The sequence below is a fragment of the Somniosus microcephalus genome, unplaced genomic scaffold (genome assembly GCF_052327205.1).
Source record: "Somniosus microcephalus isolate GS21.2 unplaced genomic scaffold, FLI_Smic_1.0 unresolved_chr6, whole genome shotgun sequence".
Taxonomy (NCBI): domain Eukaryota; kingdom Metazoa; phylum Chordata; class Chondrichthyes; order Squaliformes; family Somniosidae; genus Somniosus; species Somniosus microcephalus.
This window is the reverse complement of record NW_028225184.1, coordinates 6,423,234-6,442,763: the sequence shown is the minus strand read 5'-3', so window position 1 is coordinate 6,442,763 and position 19,530 is coordinate 6,423,234. Positions and strand designations below refer to the sequence as shown.

Below are 19,530 nucleotides of genomic sequence, written 5' to 3'. Positions count from 1 at the left end.
CTAGTCAGAGTAGAAATAGGAGGATATTTCAAATGAATACGTGGCTAGAGGAATGGTGCAAGGAGGAGGGATTCAAATTCCTTGGACATTGGAACCGGTTCTGGGAGAGGTGGGACCAGTACAAACGGGACGGTTTGCACCTGGGCAGGACCGGGACCGATGTCCTAGGGGGAGTGTTTGCTAGTGCTGTTCGGGGGGGTTTAAACTAAAATGGCAGGGGGTTGGAAACCTGAGCATGGAGACAGAGGAAAGGAAAACAGGGATAAAAGCAAAAGATAGGAAGGAGAAAAACAAAAGTGTCAGTCAGAGAAATCAACGGTTTAAATCAAACGTGGCCACAGTAAATAATAATTCTAATAGGTCTAAGAGCATTAAAAAAACAAGCCTGAAGGCTTTGTGTCTTAATGCGAGGAGCATTTGTAATAAGGTGGATGAATTGGCTGCGCAAATAGAAGTAAACAGATATGATTTGGTTGGGATTACGGAAACGTGGCTCAAGGATGGCCAAGACTGGGAACTCAACATCCAGGGGTATTCAATATTCAGGAAAGATAGGCAAAAAGGAAAGGGAGGTGGGGTAGCATTACTGGTTAAAGAAGGGATTAATACAATTGTAATGAAGGATATTAGCTCTGATGACGTGGAATCTGTATGGGTAGAATTGTGAAATACTAAGGGGAAAAAAACATTAGTGGGAGTGGTATATAGACCTCCAAACAGTAATGCGGAGGTTGGGGATGGCATTAAAAGGGAAATTAAAGAAGCGTGCAATAAGGGCACAGCAGTCATCATGGGTGACTTTAATCTACATATAGATTGGGCCAACCAAATTAGTAACAATACTGTGGAGGAGGAATTCCTGGAGTGTTTACGGGATGGTTTCCTGGACCAATATGTCGAGGAACCAACCAGAGATCAGGCCATCTTAGACTGGGTATTAGATAACGAGAAAGGATTAATTAGCAATCTTGTTGTACGAGGCCCCTTGGGTCGGAGCGATCATAATATGATCGAATTCTGCATTAAGATGGAGAATGAAGTAGTTGACTCAGAGACAAGAGTCCTCAATTTAAATAAAGGAAACTACGATGGTCTGAGGAGCGAGTTGGGTAGGATTGATTGGGGAATGGCACTCAAAGGGTTGATGGTGGATAGGCAATGGCAAACATTCAAAGACCGAATGGATGAGCTACAGAATTTGTTCATCCCAGTTTGGCATAAAAATAAAACAAAAAAGGTGACTCAACCGTGGCTAACAAGGGAAATTAGGGATAGCATAAGATCCAAGGAGAGGACATATAAATTGGCTGGAAAAAGCAATAATCCTGAGGATTGGGAGCAGTTTAGTAGTCAACAAAGGAGTACAAAGGGATTAATTAAGAAAGGGAAAATAGAATATGAGAGTAAGCTTGCAGGGAACATAAAAACTGACTGTAAAAGCTTTTATAGATATGTGAAGAGAAAAAGATTGGTGAAGTCAAGCATAGGTCCCTTACAGTCAGAATCAGGGGAATTTATAATGGGAAACAAGGAAATGGCAGACCAACTAAATACATACTTTGGTTCTGTCTTCACAAAGGAGGACACAAATAACCTCCCAGAGATGTCGGGGAACATAGGGTCTGATGAAAGGGAGGAACTGAAAGAAATCAGTATTTGTAGGGAAATGGTGTTAGGAAAATTGATGGGACTGAAGGCTGATAAATCCCCAGGGCCTGATGGTCTACATCCCAGGGTACTTAAGGAAGTGGCCCTAGAGATAGTAGATGCATTGCTGGTCATCTTCCAGAACTCGATAGACTCTGGAACGGTACCCATGGATTGGAGGATAGCTAATGTTATCCCACTATTCAAAAAAGGTGGTAGAGAAAAAGCGGGGAATTATAGACCGGTAAGCCTGACATCGGTAGTGGGGAAAATGCTGGAATCTATTATAAAAGATGTAATAGCAGAGCACTTGGAAAGCAGTGACAGGATCGGACAAAGTCAACATGGATTTACAAAAGGTAAATCATGCTTGACTAATCTGCTGGAATTTTTTGAGGATGTAACTGGTAAAATAGATAAGGGAGAACCAGTGGATGTGGTGTATTTGGACTTTCAGAAGGCTTTCGATAAGGTCCCACATAAGAGATTAGTGTGCAAAATTAAGGCACATGGGATTGGGGGCAAGGTATTGACTTGGATAGAGAACTGGTTGGCGGACAGAAAGCAAAGAGTTGGAATAAACGGGTCGTTTTCCGAGTGGCAGGCAGTGACTAGTGGGGTACCACAAGGATCGGTCCGAGGACCCCAGCTGTTCACAATATATATTAATGATCTGGACGAGGTAATTGAATGTAATATCTCCAAATTTGCAGACGACACAAAGCTGGGTGGGAGGGTAAGCTGCGAGGAGGATGTCGTGAAACTCCAGTACGATTTGGACAGGTTGGGTGATTCGGCAGAAACATGGCAAATGCACTATAATGTGGATAAATGTGAGGTTATCCACTTTGGTGGCAAAAACAGGAAGGCAGATTATTATTTCAATGGCAATAGATTGGGAGAAGGGGAAGTGCAAAGAGACATGGGCGTTATTGTGCAACAGTCGCTGAAGGTAAGCATGCAGGTGCAGCAGGCGGTTAAGAAGGCAAATGGTATGCTGGCCTTCGTAGCAAGAGGGTTCGAGTACAGGAACAAGGATGTCTTGCTACAGTTGTACAGGGCCTTGGTGAGACCGCACCTTGAGTATTGTGTGCAGTTTTGGTCACCTTACCTGAGGAAGGACATTCTTGCCATGGAGGGAGTGCAGCGAAGATTCACCAGGCTGATACCTGGGATGGCAGGAATGACGTATGAGGAGAGATTGTGTTGATTGGGCTTATACTCACTGGAGTTTAGAAGATTGAGAGGGGATCTCATCGAAACGCATAAAATTCTGTCAGGTCTGGACAGACTAGATGCAGGAAGGATGTTTCGGATGGCCGGGGAGTCCAGAACCAGGGATCATAATCTAAGGATAAGGGGTAAGCCATTTAGGACTGAAATGAGGAGGAACTTCTTCACCCAGAGAGTGGTGAACCTGTGGAATTCTCTGCCACAGAGGGCAGTGGAGGCCAGTTTATTAAATATATTCAAGAAAGAGTTGGATATATTACTTGAGGCTAAAGGGATCAAGGGATATGGGGAGAAGGCAGGGACATTGTACTGAATTTGGATGATCAGCCATGATCTCATTGAATGGCGGAGCAGGCTCGAAGGGCCGAATGGCCTACTCCTGCTCCTATCTTCTATGTTTCTATCTATCCATATATATAAAATCGGTACTTCTGTCTGTCTGTCTGTCATCGCGTGTGCGTCTGTCGGGTATGCGCTCGAAAGTTACAGGGCGTACCTACGCGCGCGTTACCTCCAAAGAAAGCTTACGCTTCCGAGACGGTTTTAAGCATATTTACGTTTCGGCCGGGCTAAAATCGCGCCCGCGGTATCCCAAAAACCTTAACATTCCGCTCATTAGCATCTCACTATCCGCTCATTAGCTACAGAGTGACCTCGAGCTCGACCAATCGTACGCCGGGTTGCTGGCGTGTGCCGCCGGGCCAATCGGTGCGTGTGTGGCCGGGCCTTATCCTTCTGAACCGAGGTGAGTCGCCGCCATCTTGATTCCAAACTTTTCCTTTCTTTTTCCCGCTTTCTGCGTCTCAAAAAAAAACGTTGCTTTTAAAACATATATTGTTTTTAAGAAAAATGATTCAGAAAGTAATTAACTTATCTAATCTCATTAATTTTCCTACCTTTCCCCGTTTTTGCAGGTAGGCCTAGAAGCCTCGGCGTCTCCTCCGCACCCACGCCCGAGCAAGGCACCTCCCGGACCCACTCGAAGGATGGAGGGCCGAGCCTCAGCCCAGCGCCGCTAGGGTGCGCGCGCAGCAGGAGCTGAGACGCGGCGTCTCTCTCTGGCTCGGCCGGGGGGCGGTGCTTGCTGAGCATCAAGCATTACCCTGGCAACCGGGCCCGCCGGCCGTCTCGCACAGTCGCAATCGGCGGTCTTCACCTCGGGGGGGGGGGGGGCGCGACCCTCGGGGGGGGGCGCGATCCTCGGGGGGGGGGCCGCGACCCTTGGGGGGGGGGAGGCCGCGCGCGCAGCAGGAGCAGCTGAGACGCGGCGTCTCTCTCTCTGGCTCGGCCGGGGGGCGGGGCTTGGTCAGCGTCACGGTTACCCTGGCAACCGGGCCCTCCGGCCGTCTCGCACAACCGCAATGTTGAAGCCAGCTCGGGAGGCCGGTGCTCGGAAGATCGCGCCTCCGGAGTTCGGTGCTTGGTTGGCGGGGGGGGGGCGAGCCTCGGGGGTGGGTGGGTGGTGGGCGAGCCTCGGGGGTGGGGGTGGGTGGTGGGCGAGCCTCGGGGGTGGGGGTGGGTGGTGGGCGAGCCTCGGGGGTGGGGGTGCGAGTCTCGGGGGGGCCAACCTCTGGAGTTCGGGGGGTGGGGATCAGGGGGCTCGGGAGTTTGGGGGGGCGGGGATCAGGGGGCTCGTGGACTCTCCCCCTTCTCCTCCTCCCCCCCTCCTCCCCTCTCTCCCCCGCCCCTTCTTCCCCCCCTCCTCTCTCCTCCTCCCCTCCCTCCCTCCCCTCCCCTCCCTCTCTTCCCCCCAGTCGCTCTCTCTCTTCCCCCCAGTCGCTCTCTCTCTTCCCCCCAGTCGCTCTCTCTCTTCCCCCAGTCGCTCTCTCTCTCTCTTCCAACAACAACATGCCCTCGAAAAAGCCTCGGCACCGCCAGGCACTTCAGCTAGTGTTTCTATAAATGGGTGGGTAGAGCCCATGATAGGGGAGCGTGTACATGGGCTGTGGGAGGAGATTAAATGGGTGGGTAGAGTCCATGATAGGGGAGACTGTGGGCTGTGGGAGGATATTAAATGTGTGGGTAGAGTCCATGATAGGGGAGAGTGTACCTGGGCTGTGGGAGGAGATTAAATGGGTGGGTAGAGTCTGTAATAGGGGAGAGTGTACCTGGGCTGTGGGAGGCGATTAAATGGATGGGTAGAGTCCATGATAGGGAGAGTGTACATGGGCTATGGGAGGAGATTAAATGGGTGGGTGGAGTCCATGATAGGGGAGAGTGTACCTGGGCTGTGGGAGGAGATTAAATGGGTGGGTGGAGTCCATGATAGGGGAGAGTGTACATGGGCTGTGGGAGGAGATTATATGGGTGGGTAGAATCTGTGATAGGGGAGAGTGTACATGGGCTGTGGGAGGAGATTATATGGGTGGGTAGAGTCCATGATAGGGGAGAGTGTACATGGGCTGTGGGAGGAGATTATATGGGTGGGTAGAGCCCATGATAGGGGAGAGTGTCCATGGGCTGTGGGAGGAGATTAAATGGGTGGGTAGAGTCCATGATAGGGAGAGTGTACATGGACTCTGGGAGGAGATTAAATGGGTGGGTGGAGTCCATGATAGGGGAGAGTGTACATGGGCTGTGGGAGGAGATTAAATGGGTGGGTAGAGTCCATGATAGGGGAGAGTGTACATGGGCTGTGGGAGGAGATTAAATGGGTGGGTAGAGTCCATGATAGGGAGAGTGTACATGGACTCTGGGAGGAGATTAAATGGGTGGGTGGAGTCCATGATAGGGGAGAGTGTACATGGGCTGTGGGAGGAGATTAAATGGGTGGGTAGAGTCCATGATAGGGGAGAGTGTACCTGGGCTGTGGGAGGAGATTAAATAGGTGGGTAGAGTCCATGATAGGGGAGAGTGTACATGGACTCTGGGAGGAGATTAAATGGGTGGGTAGAGTCCATGATAGGGGAGAGTGTCCATGGGCTGTGGGAGGAGATTAAATAGGTGGATAGAGTCCATGATAGGGGAGAGTGTACATGGACTCTGGGAGGAGATTAAATGGGTGGGTAGAGTCCATGATAGGGAGAGTGTACATGGGCTGTGGGAGGAGATTAAATGGGTGGGTAGAGTCTGTGATAGGGGAGAGTGTACATGGGCTGTGGGAGGAGATTAAATAGGTGGGTAGAGTCCATGATAGGGGAGAGTGTACCTGGGCTGTGGGAGGAGATTAAATGGGTGGGTAGATGCCAGAAGCAAGTCTCTAAAACCAACCCAAAATGTTGCCAGGAAAATCAGATACAGAGAGCTTCTTACACTCGAGATCCAACTAGTTTCTCGACACATGTTGGCAGTGTACAAAGCTCTGCTGATGGAATGCAGCCTTTGAAAATAAGGCTGTGTGCCTAAATGCAGGAATGTTTGTCTCCTCCAAAGAGTGGTACAGTCTTTCCAGGGGATCCCTCCTCTAAGTTAATCCTTTTTCTGCTCTTCTTGTTTTTGTGTTCCCTCTCAGATAAACATGAATTAATAACACAATCGATACCATCAATGAGAGACTCAACCGCTCCAACCATATATTTCAGAATAAACAAAGAATGCAAAACTTCAAAGCAGACTTTCACTTGTCATCACGGGACACGGGCATGATGTTGAAAGTGCCAAGACCATGCTGGGCACAGAGTCGGAAGCTAGATACAAAGAGGGTGGAGAGAGGATGGGCAAAGAGGAGAAAGGGAAATTTGTCAGAGGACCTGGCACAGGGAGAAAAGGAAATCCAAATTCTGTTCTCTCAGACACTGGTCAATAAACAACCCAAATATCACACAAGTATCAAACGTAAAAAATTGGAAAAGAAGGTTGAAGAGGTGTTTCCTTTCACAGTTCATTTTAATGAAGACATTTCACTGGATAAATTCAAACAGAAATGTTCATAAGCTGGAAGAGTAGATTCTGAAGACAGTGTAAAATCTGCGGGGCGGGGGGGGGAGGTGGTGAAGAGCACCACAGCACAATTAATATGCACTGCACGTTTTTTGTGATTTGATGGATTCTCCTATTTTGTCCCCTGTTGTCACTGGGTCACGGACGGGGCTATGGACGCAGGCATTCTCCTGGGACCAAGGTCATTACGCTCTGCCCTATTTTATTGTGTCCTTAGGTAGAGATGTCCGGCCTCCACCCGTGGCCTGATTCTTTCCTAGAGCCTTACTGCATAGTGGGAAACAAAGGGAGGGGAAAATCAAGCCTGTTCCCCTCCACTCCATGGCACCCATGTATTGATGCATTGTATTGGCTCCACCCTGCAAATAAATACTGCTCAAGGGAACAGTTCAGAATGGCAGCTAAAAACACACCAGAAATATTTATCGATACTACTTCATAATCCAGCATAGAAGGAAAATCAACATAGATGCACAAGACTGATTGATGACCAGTGCATCAGCGAAGTACATCATCTCGCCAGTATCCATCCACCTCCTTGAGATATAGTGCAGTGTCATGAGCAGTTTGTCCTGACAGAGGTGGGAGATTCAGGCTAGCTGAGCTGCTTAGGTCTAACGTCATTCCCCATTGATGGTCTCCTTCTCCGTCAAGTCCCAGCTATCACTCAAATGGTTCACAATCTCCCAACTTCCCGAAGAATCCATTTGATGCCTTCGAGAAACCCGACAAGAGACTCTGCATCAGTATCATGTGCCTAATCAAATAAATAACCGGAAATGGAGGGAGCTGTTAGTTCACACACACTGACGACAAAGGTACACTCATCTAACCTGTTGACAATCTGCATTATTTGGAGCTTGCCGGTGATAACTAGCTTTCTCCCCAGGTAACAGGTGCAGCAGACGGTTAAGAAGGCAAATGGTATGTTGGCCTTCATAGCAAGAAGGTTCGAGTACAGGAACAAGGATATCTTGCTGCAGTTGTACAGGGCCTTGGTGAGACCACATCTGGAGTATTGTGTGCAGTTTTGGTCGCCTTATCTGAGGAAGGATGTTCTTGCCATGGAGGGAGTTCAGCGAAGATTCACCAGGCTGATACCTGGGATGGCAGGAATGACGTATGAGGAGAGATTAGGTCGATTGGGCTTATACTCGCTGGAGTTTAGAAGAATGAGAGGGGATCTCATTGAAACTTATAAAATTCTGACAGGACTGGACAGACTAGATGCAGGAAGGATGTTCCCGAAGGCCGGGGAGTCCAAAAGGAAGGAATCACTGTAATACAGAGAAATGATATTGGGTCAAAAGATCAGGATAATGAAACAGTTTGGGTGGAGGTAAGGAATAATAAGGGGAAAAAAACACTAGTGGGCATAGTCTATAGGCCTCCGAACAGTGGCAACTCTGTTGGACGGAGTATCAATCAGGAAATAGTTGAGGCTTGTAATAAGGGAACATCTATAATTATGGGGGATTTTAACTATCATATTAATTGGACAAATCAAATTGGGCAGGGCTGCCTTGAGGATGATTTAATTGAGTGTATTAGGGATGGGTTTCTTGAGCAGTATGTAACTGAACCGACCAGGGGGCAAGCAACCTTAGATCTGGTCCTGTGTAACGAGACAGGATTAATTAAAAATGTCCTAGTAAAGGATCCCCTTGGACATAACATGGTTGAATTCCATATTCAATTAGAGGGTGAGAAGGTTGGATCTCAAACAAGCGTGCTAAGCTTGAATAAAGGAGACTATGAAGGTATGAGAGCGGAATTGAGTAGAGTGGATTGGGAAAATAGATTAAAGGGTAAGACGATACATGATCAGTGGTGTACATTTAAGGAGTTATTTTACAACTTCCAAAAAAAATATATTCCACTGAGAAGAAAAGGGTGAAAAAGAAAAGACAGCCATCCGTGGCTAAGTAAAGAAATTAAGGATAGTATTCGACTAAAAACAAGGGCATATAAGGTAGCCAAATCTAGTGGGAGGAGAGAGGATTGGGAAAACTTTAAAAGAGAGCAAAAAATGACAAAAAGATTAAGAAAGGGAAGATAGATTATGAAAGTAAATTAGCAAAAAATATAAAAACAGATAGTAAGAGTTTTAATAGTTATATAAAAAGAAAAAGGGTGGCTAAAGTAAATGTTGGTCCCTTAGAGGATGAGACCGGGAAATTAATGGTGGGAAATATGGAGATGGCAAAAACACTGAATGAATATTTTATATCACTCTTTACAGTAGAAGACACTAAGAATATCCCAACACTGGACAAACAGGGGGCTAAAGGGGGGGAGGAGCTAAACACGATAAAAATCACTAAGGAAGTGGTACTCGGTAAAATAATGGGACTCAAGCCGGATAAATCACCTGGACCTGATGGCTTACATCCTAGGGTCTTGAGGGAAGTGGCGGTAGAGATTATGGATGCATTGGTAATAATTTTCCAAAACTCCCTGGACTCGGCAAAGGTCCCGGCAGACTGGAAAACTGCGAATGTAACACCCTTATTTAAAAAGGGCAGTAGACAAAAGGCTGGAAACTATAGACCGGTTAGCCTAACATCTGTGGCAGGTAAAATTTTGGAGTCCATTATTAAGGAGACAGTAACAGGACATTTGGATAATCATAATTTAATAAGACAAAGTCAGCATGGTTTTATGAAGGGGAAGTCATGTTTGACAAATTTGCTGGTGTTCTTTGAGGAAGTAACACATAGGGTGGATAAAGGGGAACCAGTGGACGTAGTGTATTTAGACTTCCAAAAGGCATTTGATAAGGTGCCACACAAAAGATTATTGCTTAAGATAAAAATCACGGGATTGGGGGTAATATTCTGGCATGGATAGAGGATTGGCTATCTAACAGAAGGCAGAGAGTTGGGATAAATGGTTCATTCTCAGGCTGGCAATCAGTAACTAGTGGTGTTCCGCAGGGGTCAGTGCTGGGTCCCCAACTCTTTACAATCTATATTAACGATTTGGAGGAGGGGACCGAGTGTAACATATCAAAGTTTGCAGATGATACTAAGATGGGAGGGAAAGTAGTGAGTGAGGAGGACATAAAAAACCTGCAAGGGGACATCGACAGGCTAAGTGAGTGGGCAGAGATTTGGCAGATGGAATACAATACTGGAAAGTGTGAGGTTATGCACTTTGGCAGGAAAAATCATAGAGCAAGTTATTATCTTAATGGCAAGAAACTGGAAAGTACTGCAGTACAAAGGGATCTGGGGGTCCTGGTGCACGAAACTCAAAAAGTTAGTATGCAGGCGCAGCAGGTGATCAAGAAGGCCAATGGAATGTTGGCTTTTATTGCTAGGGGGATAGAATATAAAAACAGCGAGGTATTGCTGCAGTTATACAAGGTATTGGTGAGACCGCACCTGGAATACTGCATACAGTTTTGGTGTCCATACTTAAGAAAAGGCATACTTGCTCTCGAGGCAGGACAAAGAAGGTTCACTCGGTTAATCCCGGGGATGAGGGGGTGGACATATGAGGAGAGGTTGAGTAGATTGGGACTCTACTCATTGGAGTTCAGAAGAATGAGAGGCGATCTTATTGAAACATATAAGATTGTGAAGGGGCTTGATCGGGTGGATGCGGTGAGGATGTTTCCAATGATGGGTGAAACTAGAACTGGGGGCATAATCTTAGAATAAGGGGCTGCTCTTTCATAACTGAGATGAGGAGAAACATCTTCACTCACAGGGTAGTAGGTCTGTGGAATTTGCTGCCCCAGAAAGCTGTGGAAGCTACATCATTAAATAAATTTAAAACAGAAATAGACAGTTTCCTAGAAGTAAAGGGAATTAGGGGTTACGGGGAGCGGGCAGGAAATTGGACATGAGTCTAGGTTCGGAATGGTCATGGCCCTGTGGGTGGCGGAGCGGGCCAGGGGCCGTGTAGCCTGGTTCTGCTCCTACTTCTTGTGTTCTAATTCTGTGTTAGTCCTTCAAGAGTAAATTGGGCCTGTTCCTGACTTGGGTGGAGATCACCTTTTACAGAAGGTAAGTACTGCAGGAAATACAGGGACAGAGTGATCTCCTGGACGAGTTTCGATCGCCTAGATGGGTCGGAGAGGAATTTCCCAGATTTTTTCTCCCAAATTGGCCACTGGTTTTTTTTAATCTGGTTTTTCGCCTCTCCCGGGAGATCACGTGGGTTCGGGTGGGATGGAGAGTGGAAGTAGATTTGAGGTTAGGATCAGATCAGCCATGATCTTATTGAATGGCGGAGCAGGCTCGAGGGGCCGACTGGCCTACTCCTGCTCCTATTTCTTATGTTCTGTTACTGGGGACATGGTTATAGGGGACGGGAGTCCTGTTACTGGGGACATGGTTATAGAGGACGGGAGTCCTGTTACTGGGGACATGGTTATAGAGGACGGGAGTCCTGTTACTGGGGACATGGTTATAGAGGACGGGAGTTCTGTTACTAGGGACATGGTTATAGAGGACGGTTGTCCTGTTACTGGGGACATGGTTATAGAGGACGGGAGTCCTGTTACTGGGGACATGGTTATAGAGGACGGGAGTCCTGTTACTAGGGACATGGTTATAGAGGACGGGAGTTGTTATTTGGGACATGGTTATAGAGGAGGAGTGAACAGCCATTTAAAGTCAAGATTTAAAATCCCATCACGCCAGGGTGAATTCAGTGTCTGATAAATTGTGGGCAGGTAGCAGCAAATGCAACGAAGACCTTTGTTCAATTTGGGTTGCACCAGAATCATTCGGCTCCTTTTCTCACCAGATCCTTGATTTACACCTGACACAAGTCACAGGAGAGGTGAAAGTAGCTTCCGTCCACAGGCAGCTGTCGGACGAGTGAGCACCAAGGATCCCGAGCAGCGCTGAGAGGCCCGAGCAGCGCTGGGCTCAACAGAGGTCAAAAGGAGCAACAAAAAACGGAATTTGATGCGGACGCATCCATCAGTACACTAAATACCGCGCACAGGAAAATATCAACCAATTGTAACATCACTCCCCATTCATGAAAGACAATTAATACATGTTATATCACACTGCAAACATCACCTAGCCCGAGTCTGTACCCCTGGGTCAGTATCTACAGTCAGCCCCAGTCTGTACCCCTGGGTCAGTATCTACAGTCAGCCCCAGTCTGTACCCCTGGGTCAGTATCTACAGTCAGCCCCAGCCTGTACCCCTGGGTCAGTATCTACAGTCAGCTCCAGCCTGTACCCCTGGGTCAGTATCTACAGTCAGCCCGAGTCTGTACCCCTGGGTCAGTATCTACAGTCAGCTCCAGTCTGTACCCCTGGGTCAGTATCTACAGTCAGCCCCAGTCTGTACCCCTGGGTCAGTATCTACAGTCAGCCCCAGCCTGTACCCCTGGGTCAGTATCTACAGTCAGCTCCAGCCTGTACCCCTGGGTCAGTATCTACAGTCAGCCCCAGTCTGTACCCCTGGGTCAGTATCTACAGTCAGCCCCAGCCTGTACCCCTGGGTCAGTATCTACAGTCAGCCCCAGTCTGTACCCCTGGGTCAGTATCTACAGTCAGCCCCAGTCTGTACCCCTGGGTCAGTATCTACAGTCAGCTCCAGCCTGTACCCCTGGGTCAATATCTACAGTCAGCCCCAGTCTGTACCCCTGGGTCAGTATCTACAGTCAGCCCCAGCCTGTACCCCTGGGTCAGTATCTACAGTCAGCTCCAGCCTGTACCCCTGGGTCAGTATCTACAGTCAGCCCCAGTCTGTACCCCTGGGTCAGTATCTACAGTCAGCTCCAGCCTGTACCCCTGGGTCAATATCTACAGTCAGCCCCAGCCTGTACCCCTGGGTCAGTATCTACAGTCAGCCCCAGCCTGTACCCCTGGGTCAGTATCTACAGTCAGCCCCAGTCTGTACCCCTGGGTCAGTATCTACAGTCAGCCCCAGTCTGTACCCCTGGGTCAGTATCTACAGTCAGCCCCAGCCTGTACCCCTGGGTCAGTATCTACAGTCAGCCCCAGTCTGTACCCCTGGGTCAGTATCTACAGTCAGCCCCAGCCTGTACCCCTGGGTCAGTATCTACAGTCAGCTCCAGCCTGTACCCCTGGGTCAATATACAGTCAGCACCAGCCTGTACCCCTGGGTCAATATCTGCAGTCAGCCCCAGCCTGTACCCCTGGGTCAGTATCTACAATCAGCCCCAGTCTGTACCCCTGGGTCAGTATCTACAGTCAGCCCCAGCCTGTACCCCTGGGTCAGTATCTACAGTCAGCCCCAGTCTGTACCCCTGGGTCAGTATCTACAGTCAGCCCCAGCCTGTACCCCTGGGTCAGTATCTACAGTCAGCCCCAGTCTGTACCCCTGGGTCAGTATCTACAGTCAGCCCCAGCCTGTACCCCTGGGTCAGTATCTACAGTCAGCTCCAGCCTGTACCCCTGGGTCAGTATCTACAGTCAGCTCCAGCCTGTACCCCTGGGTCAGTATCTACAGTCAGCACCAGCCTGTACCCCTGGGTCAGTAACTACAGTCAGCCCCAGCCTGTACCCCTGGGTCAGTATCTACAGTCAGCTCCAGCCTGTACCCCTGGGTCAGTATCTACAGTCAGCCCCAGTCTGTACCCCTGGGTCAGTATCTACAGTCAGCACCAGCCTGTACCCCTGGGTCAGTATCTACAGTCAGCCCCAGCCTGTACCCCTGGGTCAGTATCTACAGTCAGCCCCAGTCTGTACCCCTGGGTCAGTATCTACAATCAGCCCCAGCCTGTACCCCTGGGTCAGTATCTACAGTCAGCCCGAGTCTGTACTCCTGGGTCAGTATCTACAGTCAGCCCCAGTCTGTACCCCTGGGTCAGTATCTACAGTCAGCCCCAGCCTGTACCCCTGGGTCAGTATCTACAGTCAGCCCCAGTCTGTACCCCTGGGTCAGTGTCTACAGTCAGCTCCAGCCTGTACCCCTGGGTCAGTATCTTAAGTCAGCCCCAGTCTGTACCCCTGGGTCAGTATCTACAGTCAGCACCAGCCTGTACCCCTGGGTCAGTATCTACAGTCAGCCCCAGCCTGTACCCCGGGTCAGTATCTACAGTCAGCCCGAGTCTGTACCCCTGGGTCAGTATCTACAATCAGCCCCAGCCTGTACCTCTGGGTCAGTGTCTACAGTCAGCTCCAGCCTGTACCCCTGGGTCAGTATCTACAGTCAGCCCCAGCCTGTACCCCTGGGTCAGTATCTACAGTCAGCCCCAGTCTGTACCCCTGGGTCAGTGTCTACAGTCAGCCCCAGTCTGTACCCCTGGGTCAGTATCTACAGTCAGCCCCAGCCTGTACCCCTGGGTCAGTATCTACAGTCAGCTCCAGTCTGTACCCCTGGGTCAGTATCTACAGTCAGCACCAGCCTGTACCCCTGGGTCAGTAACTACAGTCAGCCCCAGCCTGTACCCCTGGGTCAGTATCTACAGTCAGCCCCAGTCTGTACCCCTGGGTCAGTATCTACAGTCAGCCCCAGTCTGTACCCCTGGGTCAGTATCTACAGTCAGCCCCAGCCTGTACCCCTGGGTCAGTATCTACAGTCAGCCCCAGCCTGTACCCCTGGGTCAGTATCTACAGTCAGCCCCAGCCTGTACCCCTGGGTCAGTATCTACAGTCAGCCCCAGCCTGTACCACTGGGTCAGTATCTACAGTCAGCTCCAGTCTGTACCCTTGGGTCAGTATCTACAGTCAGCCCCAGTCTGTACCCCTGCGTCAGTATCTACAGTCAGCCCCAGCCTGTACCCCTGGGTCAGTATCTACAGTCAGCCCCAGTCTGTACCCCTGGGTCAGTATCTACAGTCAGCTCCAGCCTGTACCCCTGGGTCAGTATCTACAGTCAGCCCCAGCCTGTACCCCTGTGTCAGTATCTACAGTCAGCCCCAGCCTGTACCCCTGGGTCAGTATCTACAGTCAGCTCCAGCCTGTACCCCTGGGTCAATATCTACAGTCAGCTCCAGCCTGTACCCCTGGGTCAGTATCTACAGTCAGCCCCAGTCTGTACCCCTGGGTCAATATCTACAGTCAGCCCCAGTCTGTACCCCTGGGTCTGTATCTACAGTCAGCTCCAGTCTGTACCCTTGGGTCAGTATCTACAGTCAGCCCCAGTCTGTACCCCTGGGTCAATATCTACAGTCAGCCCGAGTCTGTACCCCTGCGTCAGTATCTACAGTCAGCCCCAGTCTGTACCCCTGGGTCAGTATCTACAGTCAGCTCCAGCCTGTACCCCTGGGTCAGTATCTCCAGTCAGCCCCAGCCTGTACCCCTGCGTCAGTATCTACAGTCAGCCCCAGTCTGTACCCCTGGGTCAGTATCTACAGTCAGCTCCAGCCTGTACCCCTGGGTCAGTATCTCCAGTCAGCCCCAGCCTGTACCCCTTTGTCAGTATCTACAGTCAGCACCAGCCTGTACCCCTGGGTCAGTATCTACAGTCAGCTCCAGTCTGTACCCCTGGGTCAGTATCTCCAGTCAGCCCCAGCCTGTACCCCTTTGTCAGTATCTACAGTCAGCACCAGCCTGTACCCCTGGGTCAGTATCTACAGTCAGCCCCAGCCTGTACCCCTGCGTCAGTATCTACAGTCAGCCCCAGCCTGTACCCCTGTGTCAGTATCTACAGTCAGCCCCAGCCTGTACCCCTGGGTCAAAATCTACAGTCAGAACAAGTATTTCTGATGTCAACATTGAGGCTCACTGTTTCCCCCTCAAACAAAACGTGACTCTCATCAATACCCTACTGTCACTCGAACCTACACTCTGCCTCGCCCACCGCCGGCCCCGCCCAACACCCGCCTCACACCCACAATCGGCCTCACCCTCAATCAGTCGCTCTGAATCGGGCAGCTTCTTGAACAGTTTGTGAAAGTCTTCGTTCCGCTGTTTGTATGTGGGGCTCAACACCTGGAAGAAAGATACAATTTCTCCAGAGGAATATCTGGATCAAACACCGCTCTTCCTATCCAGTCAACCTTATTACAAATACGTACACAGCTGTCAAGTCACTGAAAATGCAGGCTCTAAAATGGTTTCCATGCATCTTGCAATATGAAGGAGACACACAGTTCAATCCTTCTCCTTTTTGGAAAACTAATGGAATATGTAACAGAAATCAAAGCAAACCTCAGACTTAGCATGACTGAGCGACGTTAATTTAAGCAGGATGGCAATTAAAAGAAATGAACATGCAACTGGAGTCATGAGAAGCGCGATCACAGCACATTAACTGCAGTGACCATCTCTCAGCCCATCGGCCAGTTAGCGCACAAGATCCCACAAACAATATTCTGTTTTAGCGATGTTGATTGAGGGATAAATATTGGCCCCAGGACAACTGGACAACATCCTGCGCTTCTTCGAAATAGTGGCTGCGGGAACTTTTGCATCCACCTGAAATGCAGGCGGGGCCCTCGTGTTAACGTCTCATCCGAAAGACTGCAACTCCGACAGTGCAGCACTCCCTCAGTGCAGCCCCTCCGACAGTGCGGCACTCCCTCAGTGCTGCCCCTCCGACAGTGCAGCGCTCCCTCAGTACTGCCTCTCCGACAGTGCAGCGCTCCCTCAGTACTGCCCCTCCGACAGTGCGGTGCTCCCTCAGTATTACCCCGCCGACAGTGCAGCGCTCCCTCAGTACTGACCCTCCGACAGTGTGGCACTCCCTCAGTACCGCCCCTCCGACAGTGCGGCACTCCCTCAGTGCTGCCCCTCCATCAGTGCGGCGCTCCCTCAGTACTGCCCCTCCGACAGTGCGGTGCTCCCTCAATACTGCCCCTCCGACAGTGCAGCGCTCCCTCAGTGTTGCCCCTCCGACAGTGCGGTGCTCCCTCAGTGCTGCCCCTCCGACAGTGCGGTGCTCCCTCAGTACTGCCCCTCCGACAGTGCAGCGCTCCCTCAGTACTACCCCTCCAACAGTGCGGCGCTCCCTCAGTACTGCCCCTCCGACAGTGCGGTCCTCCCTCAGTACTGCCCCTCCGACAGTGCGGCGCTCCCTCAGTACTACCCCTCCGACAGTGCGGTCCTCCCTCAGTACTGCACTTATTTACTCATCAATAAGTGATTAGCTGGGATCTACTCTTCTCTAATCAGATATATATAAGGAAAGTGGAATGGTGCCTGGGCGTAGAGCCCAGCACACACCTATCGGGCCTGGGATTGTATCCAGTCTAGACCAAGAAAATTGCCTCTATTTATTTGGTATCCAGGAATCCCAAGGGAAATGAGATCCAGAGATTTCAGTATGGCTCTTTTTAGGCAAAAGTTCGAAGGCTCTGCCATTTCCTTTGGCAAGGGCCTCCTTGACTTGGGCTCTGCTGTTCTTCCTTCTGGCCAGTGCCAGCTTTAGATTTCACCCTCTGACCCATCGGACAATCTCAGCTCAGGGGCTCCCCGGTTCTCTAGATTCCATGCAGATGACGTGATGGATTCTCTCAAATTTGAGACACATTGATGAGAACATATGTCCAGAAAGGACAAGAAAGAGATACTGGCGTGTCTTGCAGCAGCATTAGTTAATCCCACCGTGACACACAATTCCACAGCAATGGTTCTCGAACTGTAATTTAACAATAGCACAAACCAACGTAAGGCAACACAGACATAAAACACAGAATTAAAAATCAAGAATTGCACTTTATACTCACGTTGTACCAGCTCTGCATTTTCTGGAAGATAAAAGAAAAGAAAATATAAATCTGTGATTGATAAGTGTTTAAGGAAGAGGGGAAAGGTTTGGATTACAGAGCAAATAGCAGGAGCGGGGAAAAGATGGGATTATAGATCAAATAGCAGGAGAGGGGAAAGGATTGGAGTCAAAAGCACGTAAATGGTAAAAAAAGTGAACAACTTCCTCACAAACATTATTGAACACAATGTGAGAAATGGTGCAGATGTGTCACACACCATCCTGTCTATATATCGCCATTCCTTTATCGTCGCTGGGTCGAAATCCTGGAACTCCCTCCCTAACAGCACTGTGGGAGCACCTTCACCACACGGACTGCAGCGGTTCAAGGCGGCGGCACACCGCCACCTTCTCAAGGGGCAATTAGGGATGGGCAATAAATGCCGGCCTTGCCAGCGACACCTGCAACCCGGGTGTTAGATCAAGGTAATTTCAGTGGACCACACTGATCTGAGGTCAACACACCAAAATTAAAGTTTGCAAGTCCGGTGGTAATAAAGGGGGCGGGTACATCTGCTGCGGTATAAAGCCAGCCATTTTGAACATCCTTGTTAGTTGGATAAAGGAAGTCAAACAGTGTAAATCAAGTGATGCAATAAATCGACTATTTAAAACTTACCACCGGACTCGCAAACTTTAATTTTAGTGTGTTGACCTCAGATCAGTGTGGTCCACTGAAATTACCTTGATCTAACACCGGGAATTAATAAAAAATATCTGATTTACATAAGAAATATGAGCACAAGTTGGACATACGGCCCCTCGAGCCTGCTCCGCCATTCAATGAGATCACGGCTGATCATCGACCTCAACTCCACTTGGCCGCCCAATCCCCATATCCCTCGATTCCCCGAGAGTCCAACAATCTATCGATCTCAGCCTTGAATATACTCAACGACTCAGCCTCCACAGCCCTCTGGGGCCGAGAATTCCAAAGATTCACCAAAGTCAAGAAATTTCTCAGCTCAGTCCTAAATAGCCGACCTCTTATCGCGAGACGATGACCCCTACTTCTAGACTGTCCAGCCAGGGGAAACAGCCTCTCATCATCTACCCTGTCAAGCCGTATAATAATTTTATACGTTTCAGTGAGATCACCTCTCATTCTTCTAAACTCCAGAGAGTATCGGTCCAATCTACTCAATCTCTCCTCATAGGACAGTCCTCTCATCCCAGGAATCAGTCTAGTAGCCTCTTACTGTGTGTCCTGGATATACTTAGTACTTGTTAAGGTGCCTTCTACCTCTGCTAGGTAAAGATTACAACGAGAGAGGACAAAGAGAATCTTCTCCTGACTAATCAACAAGAATTTAAGAGATGCTGAGAGAATCTGCCGAGAGATGTGCCAAGCACCTTATATAGCTGGTATTCCTTTTGGACTTCTGAGGGAGCTATTATTTGCTGCAAAGGACAATGTATTCAGAGTCTGAGACAGCTTTCCTGCCCAGTGCCGAGAGTAGGTGGTAAATACGCTAGCTTCTTACCCGCGAGTTCTTGCTGTTGCGCCCGGGAGTGGAGTGGCTGTACTGGTTGCCACAGGACAACCTTTCTGAGGAGCTATCTGAACCCTTCTCCAGCACACTTTCCCCGTCCGTGGCCTTCGGGCAGAGCGGCAGCCGCTTGCGTAGCGCCGGCGAGCTGGTAGGAGTGCTCCTTGCGGAGTTACTGGCAGTGCAGCTGTGGAGAGAATGGGAACAGTTAACGGAGCTGGATTGCAGGAGGCAGAGCAACACACCAATATCCAAGAACCTCAGTCTCTCTGCACTCTCTGCACTCCTGTCCCAAACGGCAGATTCTTCCCTCTCCACCAGCCCCCCGCCATCAACCTCTCCCTCTCTCCCCACCCCCATCAACATCTCCCTCTCTCCCCACCCCCATCAACCTCTCCCTCTCTCCACACCCCCATCAACCTCTCCCTCTCTCCCCCCCCATCAACCTCTCCCTCTCTCCCCCCCCATCAACCTCTCCCTCTCTCCCCCCCATCAACCTCTCCCTCTCCCCCCCATCAACCTCTCCCTCTCTCTCCACACCCCCATCAACCTCTCCCTCTCTCCCCCCCCATCAACCTCTCCCTCTCTCCCCCCCCCCATCAACCTCTCCCTCTCTCCCCCCCATCAACCTC

General features: G+C 49.8%; 1 protein-coding gene across 1 annotated transcript; it reads right to left on the bottom strand.

Annotated features, from left to right (window-relative positions):
• Positions 1-6,686: 6,686 nt before the first annotated feature.
• On the bottom strand, positions 6,687-19,258 carry LOC147086925 (protein Aster-B-like). The gene is made up of 4 exons (XM_085978014.1): positions 18,893-19,258; positions 17,368-17,388; positions 15,547-15,631; positions 6,687-7,516 (listed from the first exon to the last, which is right to left on the bottom strand). Exons 1-4 carry the CDS (start codon positions 19,256-19,258, stop codon positions 7,509-7,511), a joined length of 480 nt encoding a protein of 159 aa, XP_085834140.1. The 3' UTR covers positions 6,687-7,508.
• Between the last annotated feature and the right edge of the window lie 272 nt (positions 19,259-19,530).